Source organism: Dermacentor albipictus, chromosome 1 (assembly GCF_038994185.2).
Source record: "Dermacentor albipictus isolate Rhodes 1998 colony chromosome 1, USDA_Dalb.pri_finalv2, whole genome shotgun sequence".
NCBI classification, from domain to species: Eukaryota; Metazoa; Arthropoda; class Arachnida; order Ixodida; family Ixodidae; genus Dermacentor; species Dermacentor albipictus.
In genome coordinates, this window is record NC_091821.1 from 506,729,968 (window position 1) to 506,750,029 (window position 20,062).

Sequence of the window (20,062 nt, forward strand, 5' to 3'; positions counted from 1 at the left end):
CTGTTGTATATTCTCTTGTCTGGCTGTAGTAAATAATATATTTATGTTTTCTCTTACTCAGCTACCCTTCGAGGGTCAAGGACATTAACATACAGCACTGTGAATATACAGCGCTCCCTAATGGTTGATGCTGTATATTTACGACATCATCCGTATGTTTGAAAAACACGCCAGTTTTTTCAACTCAAGTTTCTTTGTTGCCTAGCAAGTGTTGCCACCATGTGCGGAATTGCAATCTTCTTCCGGGACGATTTCATGGATCTCGGCAGAGTACCCTTCTCGTACGTGACAGGAGCTCCGACAATCTTTCTGAAAGTGGCCATGGCATCCACAGGCAAAGCATGTGCGACCTAGAGCGGGACATGCCGAAGGCAAGCAACTTGCTGCGCCGCGATTTCTGCAGACATATGTATGTCCGATCCAAGGGAAAACAGCGGCGGGCGGCTGCATTCATATTATGCGTGGGTACGGTGCAAGCGCTTGACCATCTGAAGCAGTGGTGGCTTGAGAGGTGTATATTGCGGTGGTCCTCTCGTCTACTCTGGCTTACTGGGCTATCAAGCAGCTGGTGCTTGATTCAGTGCACTGGATTAACGAAGGCTTCACATTGGCGCTGGGTCTGTTCACAAAGCAGTGCTATCTCGACAGCATGATTGAACGTCAGTTTGTCGCATTCGAGCAGCGGTGGGCACACGACGCCTGCTAGGAGCTGCTCACACATGTTTTTGTCGGCTTGAGTTGTGAAATTGCAAAGAACTGCTGACTCGCGAAGTGTGCCAACGAAGTCTGTGATGGGCTCGCCCTGAAGTTCGCGACGCTCACAGAGTCATTGGCGTTGCAGACAAACATTGCAAGCGGCAGCGAAATGCCTTGTTAGTATCTCGAGGGCCACTTCGTACTTGTGGCACCAGCAGCGATGGCATCTGGAGCAGGCGTGACAGCGGGTGCATTGCTCGGTTGCTCTAGATTTGCAGCGGACTCAGTGGAAGCGCGTTGACAATGCACTGGCTTTTCGTCTCCAGAGAGGGCAGCAAAAGAGCTTGGCGGTGGGGTGCAGGTAATTCGGTCACTCCGGATTCCAGCAAAAATGTCTTGAAGAGGCACAGGGGCTGTACCGGGGGTATTGAGGAATGGAGGCGGCGGCAAAATCCTGGCGGTGGAAAACGTCCCTTTCGCCAGATTCTTGTGTCGCTAGGGTAGGGGCACGAAGTGAGAACACTACACCAGCGCAGGCCCCATGCTGATAACAACCTTTAATCAGGTGAACATCGCCTGTGTACATGAGGGCTACACCACAATCTGTTCAGTGTGCCGTGACTTATGTTGGGTATGAATGCCATCTGGTGCGAAGGCATTACACTACATAAGTATTTATACAAGCCCATCTGGATTCATGAATGTTTACCCGCTTTTAAATCTGCAATAAAATATTTGGCCCTAGGCAGTCACATTTGGCGAAAAAAAATTTACTTGTGTTCTCACCCACAACTAATACAGGTGAGAATTTGGGAAATTTTTTTAGCACTCTTACTAGTGCGCACTTTGTCTCCATAGTTTCCCTTCATTGCTGCAGAAAATTGTCTGCAATTATAGTTATGATGATGTCAACAAAGTGATTTGTTCTAGTGCTTAGTGCAGAAGTTTGAGACAAGATGGACAGAAGACAAGATGCACATGTGTGTCTTGTTTTCTTTTTGTCTTGTCGCAAGCTTCCGTGCTAAGCATTAGAAGAGATGCTGTACCAACAAGGCCTAAACTCAACCCTTGACTAGCAATGCCATGCAGAGACATGTGAATCTTGATGACAGATGGGTGAAAGATGAGATGAGAATTTTGATGCAGCTCCTGGTTGTGTCTGTTGATGCAGGCTCATGCAGCTGGCCCTGGGTACGATCCCACACGTGGTGACCATCCACCGTGCAGCAGGTGGCAAGGGCACCGCCCTTCCCCCTCCCTCGGGACAGGGGGAGGCCTGGGCCCTGCTACGTGACCGGCTGCTGGACCTCCTGCTGCTGCCGTATGCCGCCGCAGCTGGAGGCGGCGCTGCACCCCCGGGGCTGAGTGCAGCTGCCCTGTCTCGCCTGCTGGGTCCTTCCCCTGCTCCCAGCCCCGAAGAGCTAGAGCAGCGCAAGATAGCTGCCCTGCAGCTACTGGCTGATGGGGGACTCTACCCTGAGCGCTCGGTTGTCCTCCACCTCCTCATTGCTGCAGCTGACACACGTCACAGGTGAGAATGAAAATAAATGTAAGCATGTAGGCCTGTTTCATGCAGCTGCTGCAAAAGCAACACAGGTTGGTCACTTGTGTGGGGATCGAGGTGCCTTCCCATGCCTCGTCCCCCAGCTCGCGCATTGTGCTTAGCTCGATCTCTGGGAACCGCTGCCGTAACGGCAACATGGCAGACGTGACTAGCGCACCGGAGCTAATTTCCCACACAAACCGTACTTCTCTCTCTCAAGCTCGAGTCACCATACGAGCAAGTCTCACCGGGACGCGCCCTCATTGGCCTCTTGTGTGGCGGCCCCTGGGCGCCCTATACACCTGAGCTCTCTTCCGCTGAGCACTTCATCGCTGTGGCAGATGCTCACAGGCCTGTAACGAAGTGGTTACGTGGGACTTTTGCTTCCGCGACGTCTGTTCTCGCGCTTGGTGGACCGCTTCCCGGATAGCCCTGGCGCAATGGCTGCGTGTACTTAATCAGTCTTGCGGTAAGCCTTTGCCTGCAAGTGCCATGACGGTCGCACTGTGCTGTATCTTGTGGGGGTTCTACTGTGTGTGCGGCTAGGGCTGAAGGCGAGCTCCGGATCTAGCCCCACGCAGTCGCTCTGTGGTACTCCGAACCCGTAGCGCGGGAATCGTGGCTACGCCGGGTTTGGACGAATAAGGCAACCAGCGGTGTCAACGGTAACAATGTTTATTGCTATTAGCAATATCGAACACTCGCAGAGGGACGTCCTCTCAGTAAAAGTAGTAAAAGGCTTGCCTCGTTGTCTGGGTGGGTCAGACAAACGAGGTCACTCATGGGATGCGGGAGGTGCTGTGCAGGCGGTCCAAGGCGTCAGCGTCCCAAGAGAGCGAGTCTCCCCCGGTAGTGCGCTTTTATGCCTTTTTACCTTTTTGCAAGGGGAAGTCCTCCTCGCCCGCCGGCTACGTTTTCCTTTCCCGTGAGCCGCGTAGGAGAAGAGGAGTACGCGCGTCATCAGAGCGACGAAGAAAGGGAGGGCGCGTAGTGCCTCTCTCCCCTGTCTACGCCGGCACGACCCGTCGCCACGTGCGAACGGGTCGCCGCGGGTACGCGGGAGGAAATGGAGGCGGGTGCTCCCCACATCCTCCTCCCCTTAAGAAGGCCCTCGGACGCAAAGAGTCTGACGCCGCTTTATTGGTCAAGGATGGCCCAGAAACCGGTCTCCATCTCCTGGAGCTCCTCCGCCGCCTCCTTGTTGCTGTCGGCCACCGCCGCAGCATCTTTGCTCGCTGTGCAAGCCGTCGTCTTCGCGGCTGGCTGCCCCGCTGCCGGTGGTTCCGCCGCTGGCTGCTCCGCTGCTGGTGGCTCCACTGCTGGCTGATTTGCCGTCCCAGCAGCGGTGCCTGGGTGTCCGGTCGCCACGTGGAGCAGCCATTCCGCGAACTAGTTCTCGCGGGCCGCTCGGACCAGCATGGCCTGGACTGCTCCGTTTGGTGGTCGTGGCTGCGGCGGTGGCGTACTGGTTGCTCTCGTCCGGAGCCGGTGCAGGGCCCCTCGGTCGTGGCTCCTGTGGAGGCGGACCGCGCCACAGCCGCACAGCCTTGTACCCGCCGGCAGGGGCAGGCAGGCGCCCTCCGCCCTCCGGTCGGCATCGCTTAGGGTCCGGCCCTGGAAGAGCCGGAACAGCCATTCTGGAGGCGTTCCGATTCGGGCCCTCTCCTGCCGGCGCCAGGGTCGGTCTGATGCATAAGCGGCTGGCGGGTCAACGCCATCCTGTGATGTCCAGGTAGCCACGTCCCGGGTGCCGCGGCTTGGCTGCCTGGGGTTCGTTGCGTTGGGTTCCCTTGGTGGCCCAGATTGGGCCTCGGACGGAGAGGTGAGGCGGTGAGGTGATGGGTCCCCGAGGAAACGGTGACGTCGTCCGCGATGGGCTGGCCCTGCGGGCGTCCGGGGTGAGGCCTGGCGACGCCCCTGGTGGGTCGAGGGCCCTCGAGGGGACACCTCAAATCGTGGGTGTCCCGCCGTCGAGTCGTCTCGGCGGCGCTTAGAGTTGGCGTTGAGGTCCATCTGCGTGGTGAAAGTCGGCACAGATAAGGTTAACACTCGCATTGCGCGTAACGCCTTGTACTCTGCCGGAAACATCAAACGGGCCCGGCAGTGCCGGAGGGTTTCCTCTTGCTACGCAAGTTGTAGCGCGGCGGCGGGCTCGTCGTTCGGTTCTGGCTGCTCTCTCTCACCGAGCGTCGTTGAAGGAGGGTCTGGTTTTCATCCCACTGCTCGTCACACGGCACGTAGCGTTTCAGGTCGCATACATGTACCGGCCCGCTGATCGGCTTTCCTTTCATGTTCTCGAGCCGGTAAACGAGCGAGGAAACCCTCTCTCGCACTTGATACGGCCCAGTCCACTTCGGCACCAGCGAGGCAGCGAACTGTTTGCTAGAATTGTTGAGAACGTGCTGGCGTTGAAGCACCAGATCGCCCTCTTCGTAGCGGACGTTCCAATGCGAGCGGTCGTACTGCGCCTTCTGTTGCGCCCTAGCCCTGTGAAGATTGCTGCGTGCTTTGGGTAAAGCTTCTGTCATCTTGGCACGTAGGTGCGTCGCGTATTCAGCTCGTGCTGCCGGCGCGACCGATATTCCGCTGCGATCCGCGAGAACTCTATCCATCGGATTCGGCAGCTCTCTCCCCAGGTTGAGAGAAGGCGGATACCCAGTCGAGCGGTTCACTGTCGATCGTAATGCAAACCCGATCTCTGGAAGGTAGGTATCCCAGTCCTTATGTCTTTCAGAGAACGCGACAAGCATGTGCTTAATGTTGCGATTGACCCGTTCAGTTGGGTTCGACTGAGCATCGTAAGTTGTCGTTTTCTTGTGCTCAATGCCAAGTGCAGCACATGACTCGACGAAAACCTTCGCGGTGAAGTAGGACGCATTGTCCGTTATCAACTGCTCCGGAAAGCCAAGTCTGGTGAAAACCTCGATCAACTTATCCATGATCACTCGTGCCGTCAGTTTTCGCAAGGGGAAAAGTTCGACCCATTTACTGGAGTGATCTGTGACTACGAGCAAGAATTTGTTCCTGCTAGGTGTGGTGGGATACGGTCCCATGACGTCACACGCCGCGATTTGCCAGGGAGTCTGGCTGTCGATAGGCTGCATGAGGCCGGGTGGTCGTCCACCTCGGGGCTTCACGCTTTGGCACACATGACACGAGCGGGCGTAGCGCATCACGTCCCGTTTCATGCCTGGCCAGGTAGCGAGACGACACAACTTAACGTAAGTCTTGGGGCCGCTCGTGTGCCCAGCGATGCACGAGTCGTGAAAGTAGCGTAGCAGTGCTCCTCGCAAGGTGCGCGGTATCACCACCTTAAACGCCTCAGTTGTGTCGTCGGTGCAAATATACCTCAGCAGGACGCCGTCGGAATTCAGCAGATAAGAATTGAGCGCGCTCACAGCATTACCAACTGTACCTGAGCGCTTAGCACCGACAGCAATACCAGCTGCCTCCATGTGTGCGGCGGCCGCGCCACCCTGCTCCCGGAGCTCGTCGAGCACGGAGCTCGTCGAGCTCGGAAGCACTGGCCCCGCAGTGCCACCTCCTGCTCTTGTCCCCAAGTCCACTGTTCGTCTTTCCTCAAGAGCTTTGTCAAAGGCGCTTGCACTGCCGCGCAGTCTAGAATGAACTGGCGATAAAAGTTCACCAATCCCAGAAACCGCCTTAGTTCGCCGATATCTTTCGGTGACGGGTACCTCAGTATAGCCTCGAGCTTAACCTTACTCGGCAGGATGCGGCCGTTGTCCAGCGTGAATCCCAACAGCACTATTCTGCTCGCAGCTATCTGAGCTTTGTTCGGGTTCAGCATGATACCCGCGGACCTCAGCCTGTCTAGGACGTCTCTCAAGTGGCGCAAGTGCTCCTCGAATGTTTTCGAATAAACCACTATGTCGTCCAGATATGCGAGGGCATGTTGCCACTTCGCGTTTCCTAGCACTCGGTCCATCAACCTTTGATAAGTAGCGGGAGCTCCGACCAAACCAAAAGACATTCTCTTAAATTGAAAGAGCCCCCGGTGACAAGTGAATGCCGTTTTCTCTTTGTCACGCTCGTCCATTTCGACCTGAAAGTATCCACGACTAGCATCGAGCGTCGTAAAGTACTTCACCCTGCCTAGGTTAGACACTAAAGAGGAAATGGAGGGTAGAGGGTACGCATCCTTCTTCGTAACCTCATTCAGCCTGCGGTAGTCTACACAAAGGCGATAGGTATCGTCCTTCTTCGGGACTAGAACTACCGGGAAGCCCCATGGGCTGTTCGACCTTTCCACCACGCCTGTGTCGATGAGTTCGTCTTAGGCGCTATCAAGTGCTTTCTGCTTAGTCAAGCTAATCGGACGAGGATTACATTTCCATGGCGCAGCGTCACCCGTGTATATCCTGTGCCTGACTAGCGTAGTGCGGCCCGGACGGTCAGTGAAAATCGCGTCGTATTCGTACAACAGCGACGACAGTCGTGCCCGTTCTCTCTCCGGCATATTGACCTCTGACAAAAGTGGGTGCGTTACTCCTCGCAGAACAGTGGCGCACTGTTGTGCCACCGTGTCTCTCTCCTCGCCTGCGCCGATTACGGTTCGCTCGCTTGGCTGTGGCCGGGTGTGGCCCACTCGCGCTGCGCCCGGAGACTGTCGTGTCTCCGCTGCCACGGGCGCTTTTGCGAAAAGCTTTAAAGCACCCGTTCCGTTCTCTCGGTAACCTCCGTTGCCGATGTCTATTACGATGCCCGACTTAACGAGAAAGTCTCGACCCAAAATAACAGGCACTGACGCGTTGTCGCCTGACGCGTTTCTCCCAACGGATCACTAACCTAGCTGCACCGCTGGATTGTGCTGTGCCGGAAGCAAGTCGGAAGGTGGTGCCATTATCTCTCAAGCGGATGTTGTTCTCGCGGAGATGATGCAACACCTCGTCACCAAATAATGAAGCGCTTGCTCCGGTATCCAATAATGCAGCGAATTTCTTTCGGGCTATCGTTAGCTCGATGAACGGTGCCTGCGAGTCCGCAACACCTCCTACGCGACAAGTCGAAGGCGCAAGTAATTCGATACCACCGGCTATGTTCGACATCGCCGTACGGGACCCAAGGTGGATCACCGGCGGCCTCGCCCGTTTCCTGAGCCACGCGCTCGGCCACGGCCCGACGTGCGGCCGCAGTCTCGGGCGATGTGCCCTGGTCGGCCGCATTGGTAGCAGCGGCCGCTGAAGCCTCGGTGGCCTGGGCGGCCGTCGCTCTACTCCGGCCCGCCGTAGCTTCCTTGAACTGCGTTCGGCGTGTGCCGCTCCTCCAGTCTCGCATTGGCCTCTCGTTCCTGTCGCGGTGCGCTGAGTGCAGCATTAGTCGGTGCCGTTCTCAGCGCGTAGGCGTACGGGTCCAAAGCGCGGTCTGATAACTCCCAACTACACTGGACCTGCTGCTTCGCGAACGATGCCGACGCGTCGACTCTAGACGAGTGGCAAGTGATCGCGCCGCCATTCCATGCGCAGCGAGGCTCGAGTGACAGCGCCGTGGGTGGAGGCGGGCAGTATGCTCGCGCCGCGAGAATGTCTCCCTGGATGCGCTTCGCCTCAGCGGCGAGTTCGTCTAGGTCTCTAAACCTATGCCCTCTGAAATAGGCCGCGAAAGTGGGGTGCGCCTGCCGTGTGACGCGCTCAAATTTCTCTTCATCGGTGGCGAGAGGGTTCGCGAGACGATAAAGTTCGTCCATCGCTCGAACATATTCCATCAGGGACTCGTCCGGATGCTGGGTACGAAGCTCCAGCTCTCTCTTCAAACGCCACTCGTAATTGGCCGGAAGAAATTCTTCGTGGAAGTTTGCGCGGAACTCTTCTACTGTGCGGCATCGGTGTCCGGTCAGTCGGAACCATCGAGCCGCCTGGTCGGTCAGTGAAACCGGGATCACGCGTGCGACTAGTTTGGCGTCTGAAAGCCCGGTTGCCTGCTGGTAATACAGTAGACGGTCGAGGTACTCACTCGCACTCGTGCGATCGTGGTACCCACTGTAGGTAGGCATGTCTACCTTAATCCGTGGTCGCTCGCTTTGCGACGAGGCCTGCGTTGTGCCTTGCAGGGCGCCGGCTAAGCGCTGCATGATTTGCAACGCATTTTGCAGCATTGCCTCGCTAGACGGCAAACTCTCGCCCAAAGGGCCGGATGCCTCCGCCGTGGGGGTTGAGTTATTTAGTGGCATGTGTGCCTCTGTGTCCGCGTCGCGATGCGGCGAGGGGCCCGACAGGGTACGCATCGTATTGGGGTTAACCTCTGCCCACGTGGCATTCGCGCTAGCCTGACTTTTCCGCGTGAAACACTCAAAACCAAAGCTGCTGGTTTGTTCAGCAGCTGCCGCCGCGTTAGCAATAAGCTGCTGACTTTGTGTCGCTACATTTGACAACATGAACAAATCTGAGAGGTCAGACAAGCCAGCCACCATGGTTCGCTGAAACGTGGGTAGTCCTAACGCCAACACACACCAGAAGACTCGCCGTGTTGCCGAATTCGATCCACGTTGGTAGTGCCAACTGTGGAGGTTCCACTGTGCGTGCGGCTAGGGCTGAAGGCGAGCTCCGGATCTAGCCCCACGCAGTCGCACCGTGGTACTCCCAACCCGTAGCGCGGGAATCGCGGCTACGCCGGGTTCGGATGAATAAGGCAACCAGCGGTGTCAACGGTAACAACGTTTATTGCTATTAGCAATATCGAACACTCGCAGAGGGACGTCCTCTCAGTAAAAGTAGTAAAAGGCTTGCCTCGTTGTCTGGGTGGGTCAGACAAACGAGGTCACTCACGGGATGCGGCAGGTGCTGTGCAGGTGGTCCAAGGCGTCGGCGTCCCAAGAGAGCGAGTCTCCCCCGGTAGCGCGCTTTTATGCCTTTTTACCTTTTTGCAAGGAGAAGTCCTCCTCGCCCGCCGGATACGTTTCCCTTTCCCGTGAGCCGCGTAGGAGAAGAGGAGTACGCGCGTCATCAGAGCGACGAAGAAAGGGAGGGCGCGTAGTGCCTCTCTCCCCTGTCTACGCCGGCACGACCCGTCGCCACGTGCGAACTGGTCGCCGCAGGTACGCGAGAGGAAATGGAGGCGGGTGCTCCCCATAATCTTCGGTGAATAAATTCGCGCTTGGTGGCAATCTGACCCTGGAGCTTTTTGTGCGGCATGTTGGAGAGTCGACGAACCCTGCCGTAGCGCCTTTGTGTGTTGCGGAGCGTCGTGCCTTTTCCTGACTGTCGCTAGTAGGGTGAGCCTTGTGCAAACCCATCTACACTTGTCAACTTCACACTTGTAAGTGCACAAGCGCTACAAACTCAGTCAATTATTCACTCAGAATTTTATTTTTAACAACATAATGGGTGTAATTGTATGGTGTGTGCAAGTACCTTTGTAGTGAGAACCGACGTTTGCACTACAAAGGTATTTTGAGCTGCTTGGCTAATACAGTCAAATTTGTTTACAACGAACTTTGTAGTACTGCGAAAAATTGTCGTTATATCCATAGTTGTTTATATATGGACTTGTCTTTACAAATGCTCAAAAATTAACATCACTGAAGCTGGCATCGGCAGTTAGGATTCAGCAGCACTTTGGTTTAAAAATCAGATTTTCTTTGTCATTTTCAGTGCTGGTGCGTTCCCGCATCTAGGTGCAAACTTACATGAAAAATGTCTGTCTAATGAATGACATGCAGCATTGTAGAGCTTTTTCAAGACAGCTCCCAGTTCTAATCATGTGTCTTTGCAAAACTGCGAGCACAGCTGCTATTTTTATTTGAGAGCTTGTGATATATTTAACTGTGAGTGGAACATGAACGTACCCACCGCATGAGGGCGAAGCATTCTAGTTGGCCGGAAGCATACTTCAGAAACTACTGGGGCATGCCGCCATTCTGCAAAGATCTCAGATGTTGTGGTCTTGACATAACGACTGCGTGTCAGCCTGACAAGAGCTGTAAAGTTTGGCTATCTGTGTCACATTGGAGGAAAGAAATTCGATGTTCAAAAGGTAAAACGCTATTGTGAACCGTTATTAGTAATCAGCAACACCTAAACAAAGCTTCGTCGAACCGTTATCTCTTGATAATAAAGTAGTAATCACCGACTCATTGCTTCATTGCATTGCAACGCCTTGGTGCAGTGTTCTTGCTAACTTGGGTCATGTGAATATCGACACTGGACATTGATGGTTGTTCCAAATTCTTGAGATATGCTTATGCCTGTGGTGCTGCACGGACAATTGGGCAAATGCGAGAAAGCCGTTGTTGTGGCATTTGTTCTTGCACCAGAGCATGTCCCATTGCATGTCCTTCTATTTTATTTGTGTATGGATTTTGATGAAAATTGGCACAAATGTTTAGAATCTCTTCCTTATGTTTTGATAAAAGTTTCAGTCATACCTTGAGAACATGTTATTTAGTGGGATTTTTCTTCCTTGTTTCTCTCTTGAACTTTGTGGACGACCTGGGGAGCTTAAAAAATGCGATGGAAGGCTTGTTGACTATTGACTGCATAGCTAAATGTGTGCCAAAAGGGGTGACATTCTGGCATTTTTTTTTTTTTTCACAACACAAATTTGCTGGAGTGTCATTTTTTATGTTACCTTAGCATCAAGCACACTTTGTTGTGAACGAATAGCCACATCATAAATTTATAAAAGTCAGGATACAAAAGCAAGACTGTCACACCCTGCTCTGTAGCCCAAACAACATGACAAAAAAAAGAGAGTCAAGATAGGCTAAACAGTAACAAAGAAATCAGCTCCACAAACTGAGCAGAAAGGCAAACAAATGGTTTTGAGAAAAAGGCTCTCAATGTTTCACCTTCTCTTCAGTTCTCTAAAAGGCGCCAAATTTGTAGTCTTTCATGTGTTTTGCTATGTGGGGCTTCTTGGACATGTGGTCTGTGGCCTGGTGTACCTTCGTTCCCTTTTCTTTTTTTGTATGGCATTCTTTGCTGTTGGTCTACAAAGAACTTGGCACCTGGGTTTCAAACCAAGTGAGGCGCAGAACTCTGTGTGGGCATGAATGTTGTACTCTAGTGTTGTACCTGCAGGCTGCCTCATTGATAACAATCTCCAGTGCAATCAGCGAGACATTTTTTTCCTTTTTAGTAGAATCGACCATGTTACTGAATGAAGGCCCTTAGCAGCGTTCCAGGTCATCTTCCCTTGACTGTGGCTGTGGAGCTTAGGATCAGAGAGCCACTGATAGATAGGCAGCTGCCAGATGATTTCCAGCTTGTACTTCTCTATGGTGTCGACCACTTCTTCAGCCAGGTGTCTGTGCCAGCCCAAGGGGCCTTGTGAATAGAGCTCACGATGAGGTTCTCTTTATGCAGGGGTGGCATAATAGATATTGTTACAAGATATTGTGACGATATGATAATGGAGTCGACGCTCAAGGTGCTTAATCACGCAGTCGGAGGCACCGATGTACGAAGTGCTTTGCAAGGGTCCGATAAGTCGCATAGAATGTGCTTGATCGCTGAGTTGGAAATGTCTATGCGCGAAATGCGCGAAACACTGAGTGCTGAAAGGCTTAGCTGTGGGTCTGAGTTGTCCACGAATGGATCTGTGTAGTGACATCTGTGTAGCAGCCGTTTTGGCCCTCGTCGAGATTGCAAGGTGCATGGACTGAGGCGTGGATCTCCACATGGCTGCCATTGGCTGTTTTTATGCAGACGCTCTGTAGACGCTAGTGCCAAGGCCCCCTTCAGTTATGGCCCTAGCAAGCAGACAAAATTTTTAGCAGAATGGCAGCGCATACAGTTGTTTACGTTGTCATGGCAACTGCAGGCGCATGGCGCCTCCTTGTCATAGCGATATTTTTCATTGTGTTTTTATTATGCCAACTCACCACACCTTTGTTTTTTTTTTGCTTTTCTTTTTGCCTGTGCATGGCATGCCTTTCCCTTTTTTTTTTTAATCGCGTGCGCTGCTTGTGTACTCGCGCGTGCTACGCCGTGCATTTTTTGTGTGTTTGCATGCGCACAGTCTTGTCCATTACTGTGATCATGCCAGCATGTACCAGAACACACAAGAAATGAATTCCACTTACAACACACCAGATCTTGGCCTCATTGTATTGACTTCGTTCCCAAAATCCAAGATTTTCATATAATGTGGTTTGATACACACTCAGAAAATGAGCAGAAGTGAAGGATACATGACATGTTCATGACTACTAAACAACACAAAAATTCACTGTAATGTTTAAAGTTAAAGTAGACAGTGAAAAAAACAAAGACCACAATAAAACACGAAGGCCGTTTCATGTATACACATATCTGGCAGACAAAAGTTTTGCAAAATGCACTAATGACCAAAGAGCAGAAGAGCTTCTGATGTATGTACTCAAATATCGCGTAATACTGGATGGCGTGTATGACCTAGTCATGACAACAAAAGAATGAAAGTTCACTGGTAATACCAAAAACAATGAAGGCACACAAAATACCTTTAAAAAATTGACTAACAAAGCAAATAATGTTTTTTGACAGCCATTCATAAAAAAACATGAAATTTATTATATACTTGTTCAGATATTGCACAAAAGTATATGAAATGTGTAACATATTCATTACTGCTAAACAAAATGAGAAAGCAGACCTGGCACAATAAAAATAACATTGTACTAAAACTGGAAGAACGCATTATTTTGCACTTGGTTGCAACTTGAGTAATGGTAGCAAGGGGGAGCAGAAGGTAATCACTTTTTGGAGCAACTCATAGAAAACATAAGCAGAAAAGCCTATTCCTCAGAGGCTTGGTGGGTGAAATAAGTCAGCACAACTTTCTCTGCAAATGCAATGCTTACAAGTAAAATTATGTCACTGAAGGCACTAAGTCATATCTTGTATGCCGGGCACTGCTTTGTGTAATAAACATGGACAGCAAAAATCTGCATATAGGACTCCAGCTATCCAGGAAAAACTGTATCATTAAGATTGCTTGTAATCAGTAATCACAGAGATAATAGGTGAACACGGGAGAGTAATTTTTCAGCTGTTAGGGCATTTATGGAAAGTTTACTCGTGGAAAAAAGCCCTGAGGGCATAATAGAAAGCAGCGAGTTCGGGAAGTTGCAGAATGGGACTTGGTACATAAAGACACAGGTCAAATACCAGGTGACAATGAGGAGAAACATCCATTTGTCACCTTTGTCTACTGGTAAGAGTAAAGTGCAGCACAATCAAGGCACAAGGATGTCCAGAGACACATGAGACACATGCGTAGGGCCCTCATCGTGTCCATGCACCTTCTCGTGTCCTTGTGCCTTTCTTGCACTACATTTCACTCTTCCCAAGATGAACGACCAAAAAACCTTCTTTGTGATTGTCTGTTAGCCTCTGTCTTTCTGTGCCAAGCCACATCTTTGCAGACAAAATTTTGAAATGTGGAGAACGCTCACGACATAGAAAAAGTTATATTTTCTAGAAGTAACAACAGCTGCAGTGACTCAAAGGTGAAGGTGTAGTGCTGCTTAGTATGAGGTTACCCGCTCCTGGTACATTGCAAGGTAGACAGAATGCAAAACGAGGTGCTTATGTATCAACTAGTCATGATAGCATAGCTGCTCTGGCATTGGGCTGCCGCATATCAATGGGGGCGACATGCAAAAATGCTTGTGTACTTAGATTTAAGAGCACGCTAAAGAAACCAAGAAGGTGAAAATTATTCCGGTGTCTGCCACTACAGCAGGTTCATAATGAGATCATGGATCATGATTGGCTCCCCGAAGTCTGTGCCATGGAAATGCACCGAGCAGAGTGTAGTTGTTTCCTTTTACCTGGGCAAAGCCATCAGCGCTGGCTTTTTGGAATACCTTAAAAATGCTTCCATCCTCAAAGGAAAGTAACTGAAAACCATAAATTCCAGCGAGATAAAGTGCGTGGTCGGATCATGCAAGAGTGAACGTGTTTTATCGACTCGGTACAGTACAAGTCGTGATACATGTACTTTGGGTCTCAGAAACGTGTTTTTGAATGATGGCGAGTTATTAGTAAGGGGCAAATGCAAAGCACACATTCAACAAGCACCAGATTATATGAAAGACGGGAAGGTGAAACTAGTCTCAAATGTTTTGTGTTCGCTGCCTGTTGGTATAACATTGTTACTGTAACATTGTGCCCTTCTGTCACGGTTTGTTTATGGAAAGTGACTTAAAATATCGCCAGCCATGTTTTCTATTCAAATGAAGGATGAGAGCATTTGATTTCAGTCGTGAAAAAAGAATGTATATTTATACATAGAAAGTGGAAAGAAAACACACATAAACAAAGGATAGAAAAAAAACAAAAGGATAAAGAACTCTACACTGCTTTTAACAAACACAGTTCCCATTAATCAAAGTCACTGCTATTCTAATCCTATAGTTGTTAGGTGTGTCTGAATACACAAGGACAGTAGACTGAGAGCGGGGTGCGGCTCACCAACAGTTCTGGCACATGGTTGCGTAGGTGAAGAGCGCCGAGCCATCGTCGACGAAAGGCACTGGTCGTTCCTTGAGCGAACTTTAGGTTGTCACGCGATGGGACCTTGTACTGGCTCAGGAGGTGAGGCAGTCCAGGTTCTGCCTGTGGGAGTCTGGAAGCTCGGGCCCATGACCCGGCGGCTTAGTCCTGCTCCCGGCGGACGCTTACTTCTTCGGCGCTCACTTGCGTCTGAACACCACCACACTGTTCTAGGGTCTCTCCGTCCTCTTCTTCCTTCCTTTTCTTCTACATCACCCATCGTGTACAGCCCTTAATGGTTCTTTCCTTCTTAGTGTTTTGTTTTGATGGCGCGTCAGATACCACACGCATCGCTTCTTCGTCGTCAGCTTCTAGTGCCCGCCCATTTGCTCTCTATGTTAAGTTGTCTTCGCCACACTACTTCCTTTATCTATGACACTGGCTTCACACACTGTCACTCGCTAACACACAACGCCTTCTTAGATGAGGCATATTTGCAAAATTAACCGTTGCCTCACTGCGGAACAGCTGTGTGTGTCTGCACACTAATTAGCACAAGTGTAACCCGGGATGCAACCTGTTGTGTTTTGGGACCCAGAAGGATCCTGCAGGACTTGTTCTTTATATATTTGTATACCATAGCACAATGCACAAATGGTGTGAGTTGTGAAACACCGCGGCGCACAAGGACATTGCAAATAAGAACTGCGAAACGGACCATGCCGGCTTTTCGTTCACCGCAGAAAACGAAAACTTTCAGGGAGAGGGCTAAGCGGGCATCGCCGGCAGCACTAGAACGGCGGCTGGTATACCCAGGCACAGTCAAAGTTGAGGAGGGTGTCACGGGGGAGAGAACAAGGGGAGCGGCGGAGTTGCTTTCCTGCCTGCCTGATTGGATGGCACTAATTATGCCTGCTATTGAAGTGGCAGAGATCCCGATGTTGGGCATAGAGCTGAGCAGATGCTGTGAGCGCCGGACCAATGGCAAACTGCGCTTGAGTCACATGGCAGGCTCGGCTAATCGCAGACTCTGGCATGACCTTCGATCGTTTGCTTTTTGTGCGCTTGTTTCTGTATGGAGGAGATAGCTGAAGCGGTAAATTTGAAGATGAAGATGGAGAAATGCGCTTTCTGAAGGGAATAGGATGGCGGCACTCGGTTGAGCCACTGCATATATATTGTGGCTTGAAAAAAACTGCTCTTTCGCAATTTCTGCGGAATTTTTAGCCACCTTGGCTGTTACAACAAATTTTTAAAGAACTTCTACATGTTTTCAGCGATGATATTTCAAAATCAGATAGAAAGAGAGTTATAGAAAGGGAAAATGTGTTTTTCAAAAAATAGATCTTTTGGCCATTTTTCGCACTGCGAAAGCTGTGTTTCCCCTTAAACTGTACACCTTTCCTTGAAAGTGAGCGACCTTCTTTGGGGCTTCCAAAATAAGCACGCAGCGATTGGTCGCTCATCTCGAAGGCCATGTCATCGGCATGGTTCATTCATTCACAAAACTTTATGAGAGTCCTGAAGCCCGGTCTTTTCAGACCGAGACGGGCCGCGTACACGTCGGCACCGCCAGGCCGAGCCTTATGGCGCCATCGTGGACCCTCTTTGATTGATCTTGATATGAAGAGCTTGATATCATCTTGTGCCAGTTAAGCCAGGCAGGCTCGGCTAATCTTCGGGGTCGGCGAGAGTCGCGGGACAGCCCGCCAGCATATGTCTGATGTCAATGATGCCATCGCACACGTTACATTTTTTCCTAATTTATCTTTCGGGGTGAATTTTATTTATGAAATACGGAGTGGGGTACGTCCCGGTTTGCAGTAAACATAGCGTGACTGCCTGAGCCCTGTTCAATTTTAGGTGTGGCAGTGGGAATAGCCTACGCCCCAAGTAGTTATATTTAGTTATCTTGTTGTAAGTTAGTAAGTGATCTTTATGCTCCCCGGAATGGTAGTGGGCGTCGGTTCGGTTCTGACCGGCACGGCAAGCAAGTCCTCGTGCCAAGTCGTTCGTCACCTCGTTGAGGTTGGGCCGAGTCTTGTCCACTTGTCCCATATGTGCAGGGAACCATCGGATTTCAGTTTTGATAGTTTCGACCTTGTCGATAAATTTGCCTGCATCGTGCGTACCATTCTTACTAATTGGCGTGGTTGAACTGGAACAGTGTGTACACTGCCGGGAAGCCAGTTTGGCCACGGTTCCATGTTTTGGTACTTCGCATGTGCCCTCTTTTTACCATCACCGGGTTTGAAGCGTTCATTATAACAGTACGATGATTTTAAAGAATTTTTATTATATCGATATAATAAAAATTCTTTAAAATCATCGTACTAGTATAATGATCTGGAAGCAGTTTCAATTGGCAGGGTTGGAACCTCACAAAGGCACTGAGATGTGGGCGCTGTAATCGATAGATTGTTATATCTGGTATTGTCATGGGTGGGTTTTAGATGGGTGGGTTTTAGAATTAGATCATGGTTTTGACACGTAAGAACCCCAGAATTCACTTCTAATTTAATAGAAATCGTGAAAAGCGGGAATTAACAGATTTGATTTTCCAAGACTGTGTTGGAAGCAAAAAGTTACCTTATTTATTGTGCACGAATGTCACAAATTGCTCGCGCTGTGGAATGACACAAACTCTGAAAATCTGTCTCTTGAATGGACGCATAAGCGCAATGTGCCTCACACATGTCCAAGTACTTGTTGCACATTTTTATTCAAGGTCAGGTAGAAATGAACACACTGCGGAAGTAAACCAGCCTGTTGAATACATGCTGTGTCGCAATTGATGCACTTGTATTGTGAATCGTATAAACTTGCCTGGTGCGTGTCTGTTACAATGCCGAAAATACGCTTCTTAAGTGGCCGATTGTCATATGTGGACAACAAGCCAGGCAGATTGTTGTTTCAGGTTTTAGAACCGACTTCGAACCAGTCGTTCTTCCTTTTCAATCACTCTGAACAGTCTCTTTTTGCATACCATTCAGCACTCCGACGCCTCGCAATCCCTTCATTCGCGACCCTTCCACTCTGGCTGCTGCGTCGGTGACTGCCACTACTACACTTATGCTGTTAGTTTTTAAAGTGGAACATTTAAACCCATTCCCACTTATGTGTAACTGTGCGAGCAGTTATACCGGATATTTGCATATCGCTATTATACTGGATAATTTTCAAAGCCTGTGTTCATCCAGCCGTATAATTTGTAGTTTCAAGCTGTGACCTCTGAGACTAGCATGATCCAACTTGCTTTCGGTTTCGGATATCTTGGATGCATGTCAGAAATATGGCGGCCATGATGTACTTCAGGTTTCTGCCATTGCTTCTATCTAGTAACGTTGATTGCTTCTTGTGTATGCAGTGCATAAATGCATGGTCTTTGATATTGGATCCAATAAGGTCGTTGCTGGGACAGACATTTGGATGACTGAGCAAGCAATTCCATGATATATATGCTGATAATCTGGACAGCTGTGTGAATTGCCTATGTTGTGTGGTGGTCTTTTTAATTTTATGTGTTTCCACCCGCTAAAAAGGTTCGAGTCAGAGCATAATGACCGTCATCATTTGCTTTGCCGTCTCTCGTTTTTCCAATGCACCATTTCCCATGTAATACCAGCTGCATTGCATGTGTTATGTTTTTTCACTGTTGGTTTCTTGCGTGCGTGCGATTCCCGATGACATTAAAATTCTCGGCCATGTGCAGTTTTCACTAGTGTACGAAGACGGTGACGGGTGTTACGGACTAGGCCGACTAGGCTTCACTGACTACTTGAACATAGAAGCAGGTGCTATGACACCGTACACGCGTGAAAGACGAAGTCACCAAGGGGGTCCGTTAGGCATTGGCAGGAATGAACGAACCCACTCGTGCACCCACTTTGTCGATGGTTATCTACTCCCTGAACGTTGTTGACAGCTTTGTTGAGGTTAGCGGTGGTGACTGCAAGATGCTGTGCATGATTAGCGGGCTAGAGATTAGGGGCAGTATTCTGGAGGGATCAGTTTGTCGATATTTCACGAGACTTGCGAGGAAGGCTGGCAGTATTTCTGGCATTATGCTAAGCTTGTTATCTTTGTACAGTTTCAGGAGCGCTGTCAGTCATATACTTCAATGTGGCCAGTGCTGATTCTTGCGAAAGTGAAATTATCCCCGAAAGTCATCGCCCAAGAATACGACCCCGTGACCCTTGGTTCAGTGAACTACCGTACCAAGCAATCCCACATCAATGATTACTTCTAGTAGTCCTGCAACATTGAAGGTAAACATGCTTGTGTCACACAGTTTTGCCCTTTTTAAAAGCGAAGCTTTTCTTTCCAAACCTCGCTGGGTTTCATGATTGTGGGAGCTGCAGTCTGGCTGTTCTCTTGCCAAACAGGCCAACCAATTACAGCAGAGCACGCGTGCCGCTGCGTTCCTTGCAGCACTACCAGATGGCACTTTCATCCGTGGCGCTAGCCCTGTTGGGTAAAGAAATAAAAAGAACCAGAAAGCTTGCCTTTGCGCATCTGTGGCTGAACGGTAATGAGGAAGTAAACGCTTCGTGCGCATAGAATGGATTCGAATTGTGCTACAAATGTACGCGCACCCGCCGTGGTTGCTCAGTGGCTACGGTGTTCGGCTGCTGAGCACGAGGTCGCGGGATCGAATCCCGGCCACGGCGGCCGCATTTCGATGGGGGCGAAATGCGAAAACACCCGTGTGCTTAGATTTAGGTGCACGTTAAAGAACCCCAGGTGGTCAAAATTTCCGGAGTCCTCCACTACGGCGTGCCTCATAATCAGAAAGTGGTTTTGGCACGTAAAACCCCAAATATTATTATTATTATTAAATGTACGCGCATGCTGCCTCTGAAAGCGTGATGCATTCAAGGTATCCATCGTACTCGCCACTGGTCAGCAACTCTGCTTAATAGAAGGCTCGGTAAGGCTCAGTTTAATTTTTGTGTGCTTGTGGGTGTGTGCACGCGTGCATGTGTGTACTTGTGCTTCAGCTCTTTATGCATTCGCACAACGCTTTGCTGTATATAGATTCCAAGTTGTTGAATCTGCTGAATTCGTTTACTGTGTTTTAATACACTTAGCATTCTTCATCTACTTCAGGTGTTTTGAACCTATCTATGTAATTAAAAAAAAAAGGCCTATCTTGCTATCTGTCCTTCCATCTAGTCTCTTGCTCCGACCTACTGGCCTAAATACTGTACCGACTTGGGCCACTAGGTATGCGCTCGCGGTTGTGATGCCGTCGTCGTGGTTCTGTCGTCATTATTTCAGCTGTGTGCTCTAATTCTCGTCATCCTGTCGTCACGCTGTTTACGCTGAACCAGCAGCCCAAGCTTTATATTAACTTCGTCCACTAGGTATGTGCTCGTGATGGCGTCGT

At 50.1% G+C, this 20,062-nt stretch overlaps 1 protein-coding gene across 2 annotated transcripts in view; it reads left to right on the forward strand.

Moving 5' to 3' along the window:
* LOC135907568 (proteasome adapter and scaffold protein ECM29) overlaps positions 1-20,062 on the forward strand; it is a 505,292-nt gene that overhangs the window by 51,252 nt on the left and 433,978 nt on the right. For both annotated transcript variants that reach the window (XM_065439250.1, XM_065439249.1), the window contains exon 4: positions 1,868-2,227. In XM_065439250.1, coding sequence (XP_065295322.1) covers positions 1,868-2,227 — 360 coding nt within the window. The remainder of the gene's footprint in view (positions 1-1,867; positions 2,228-20,062) is intronic.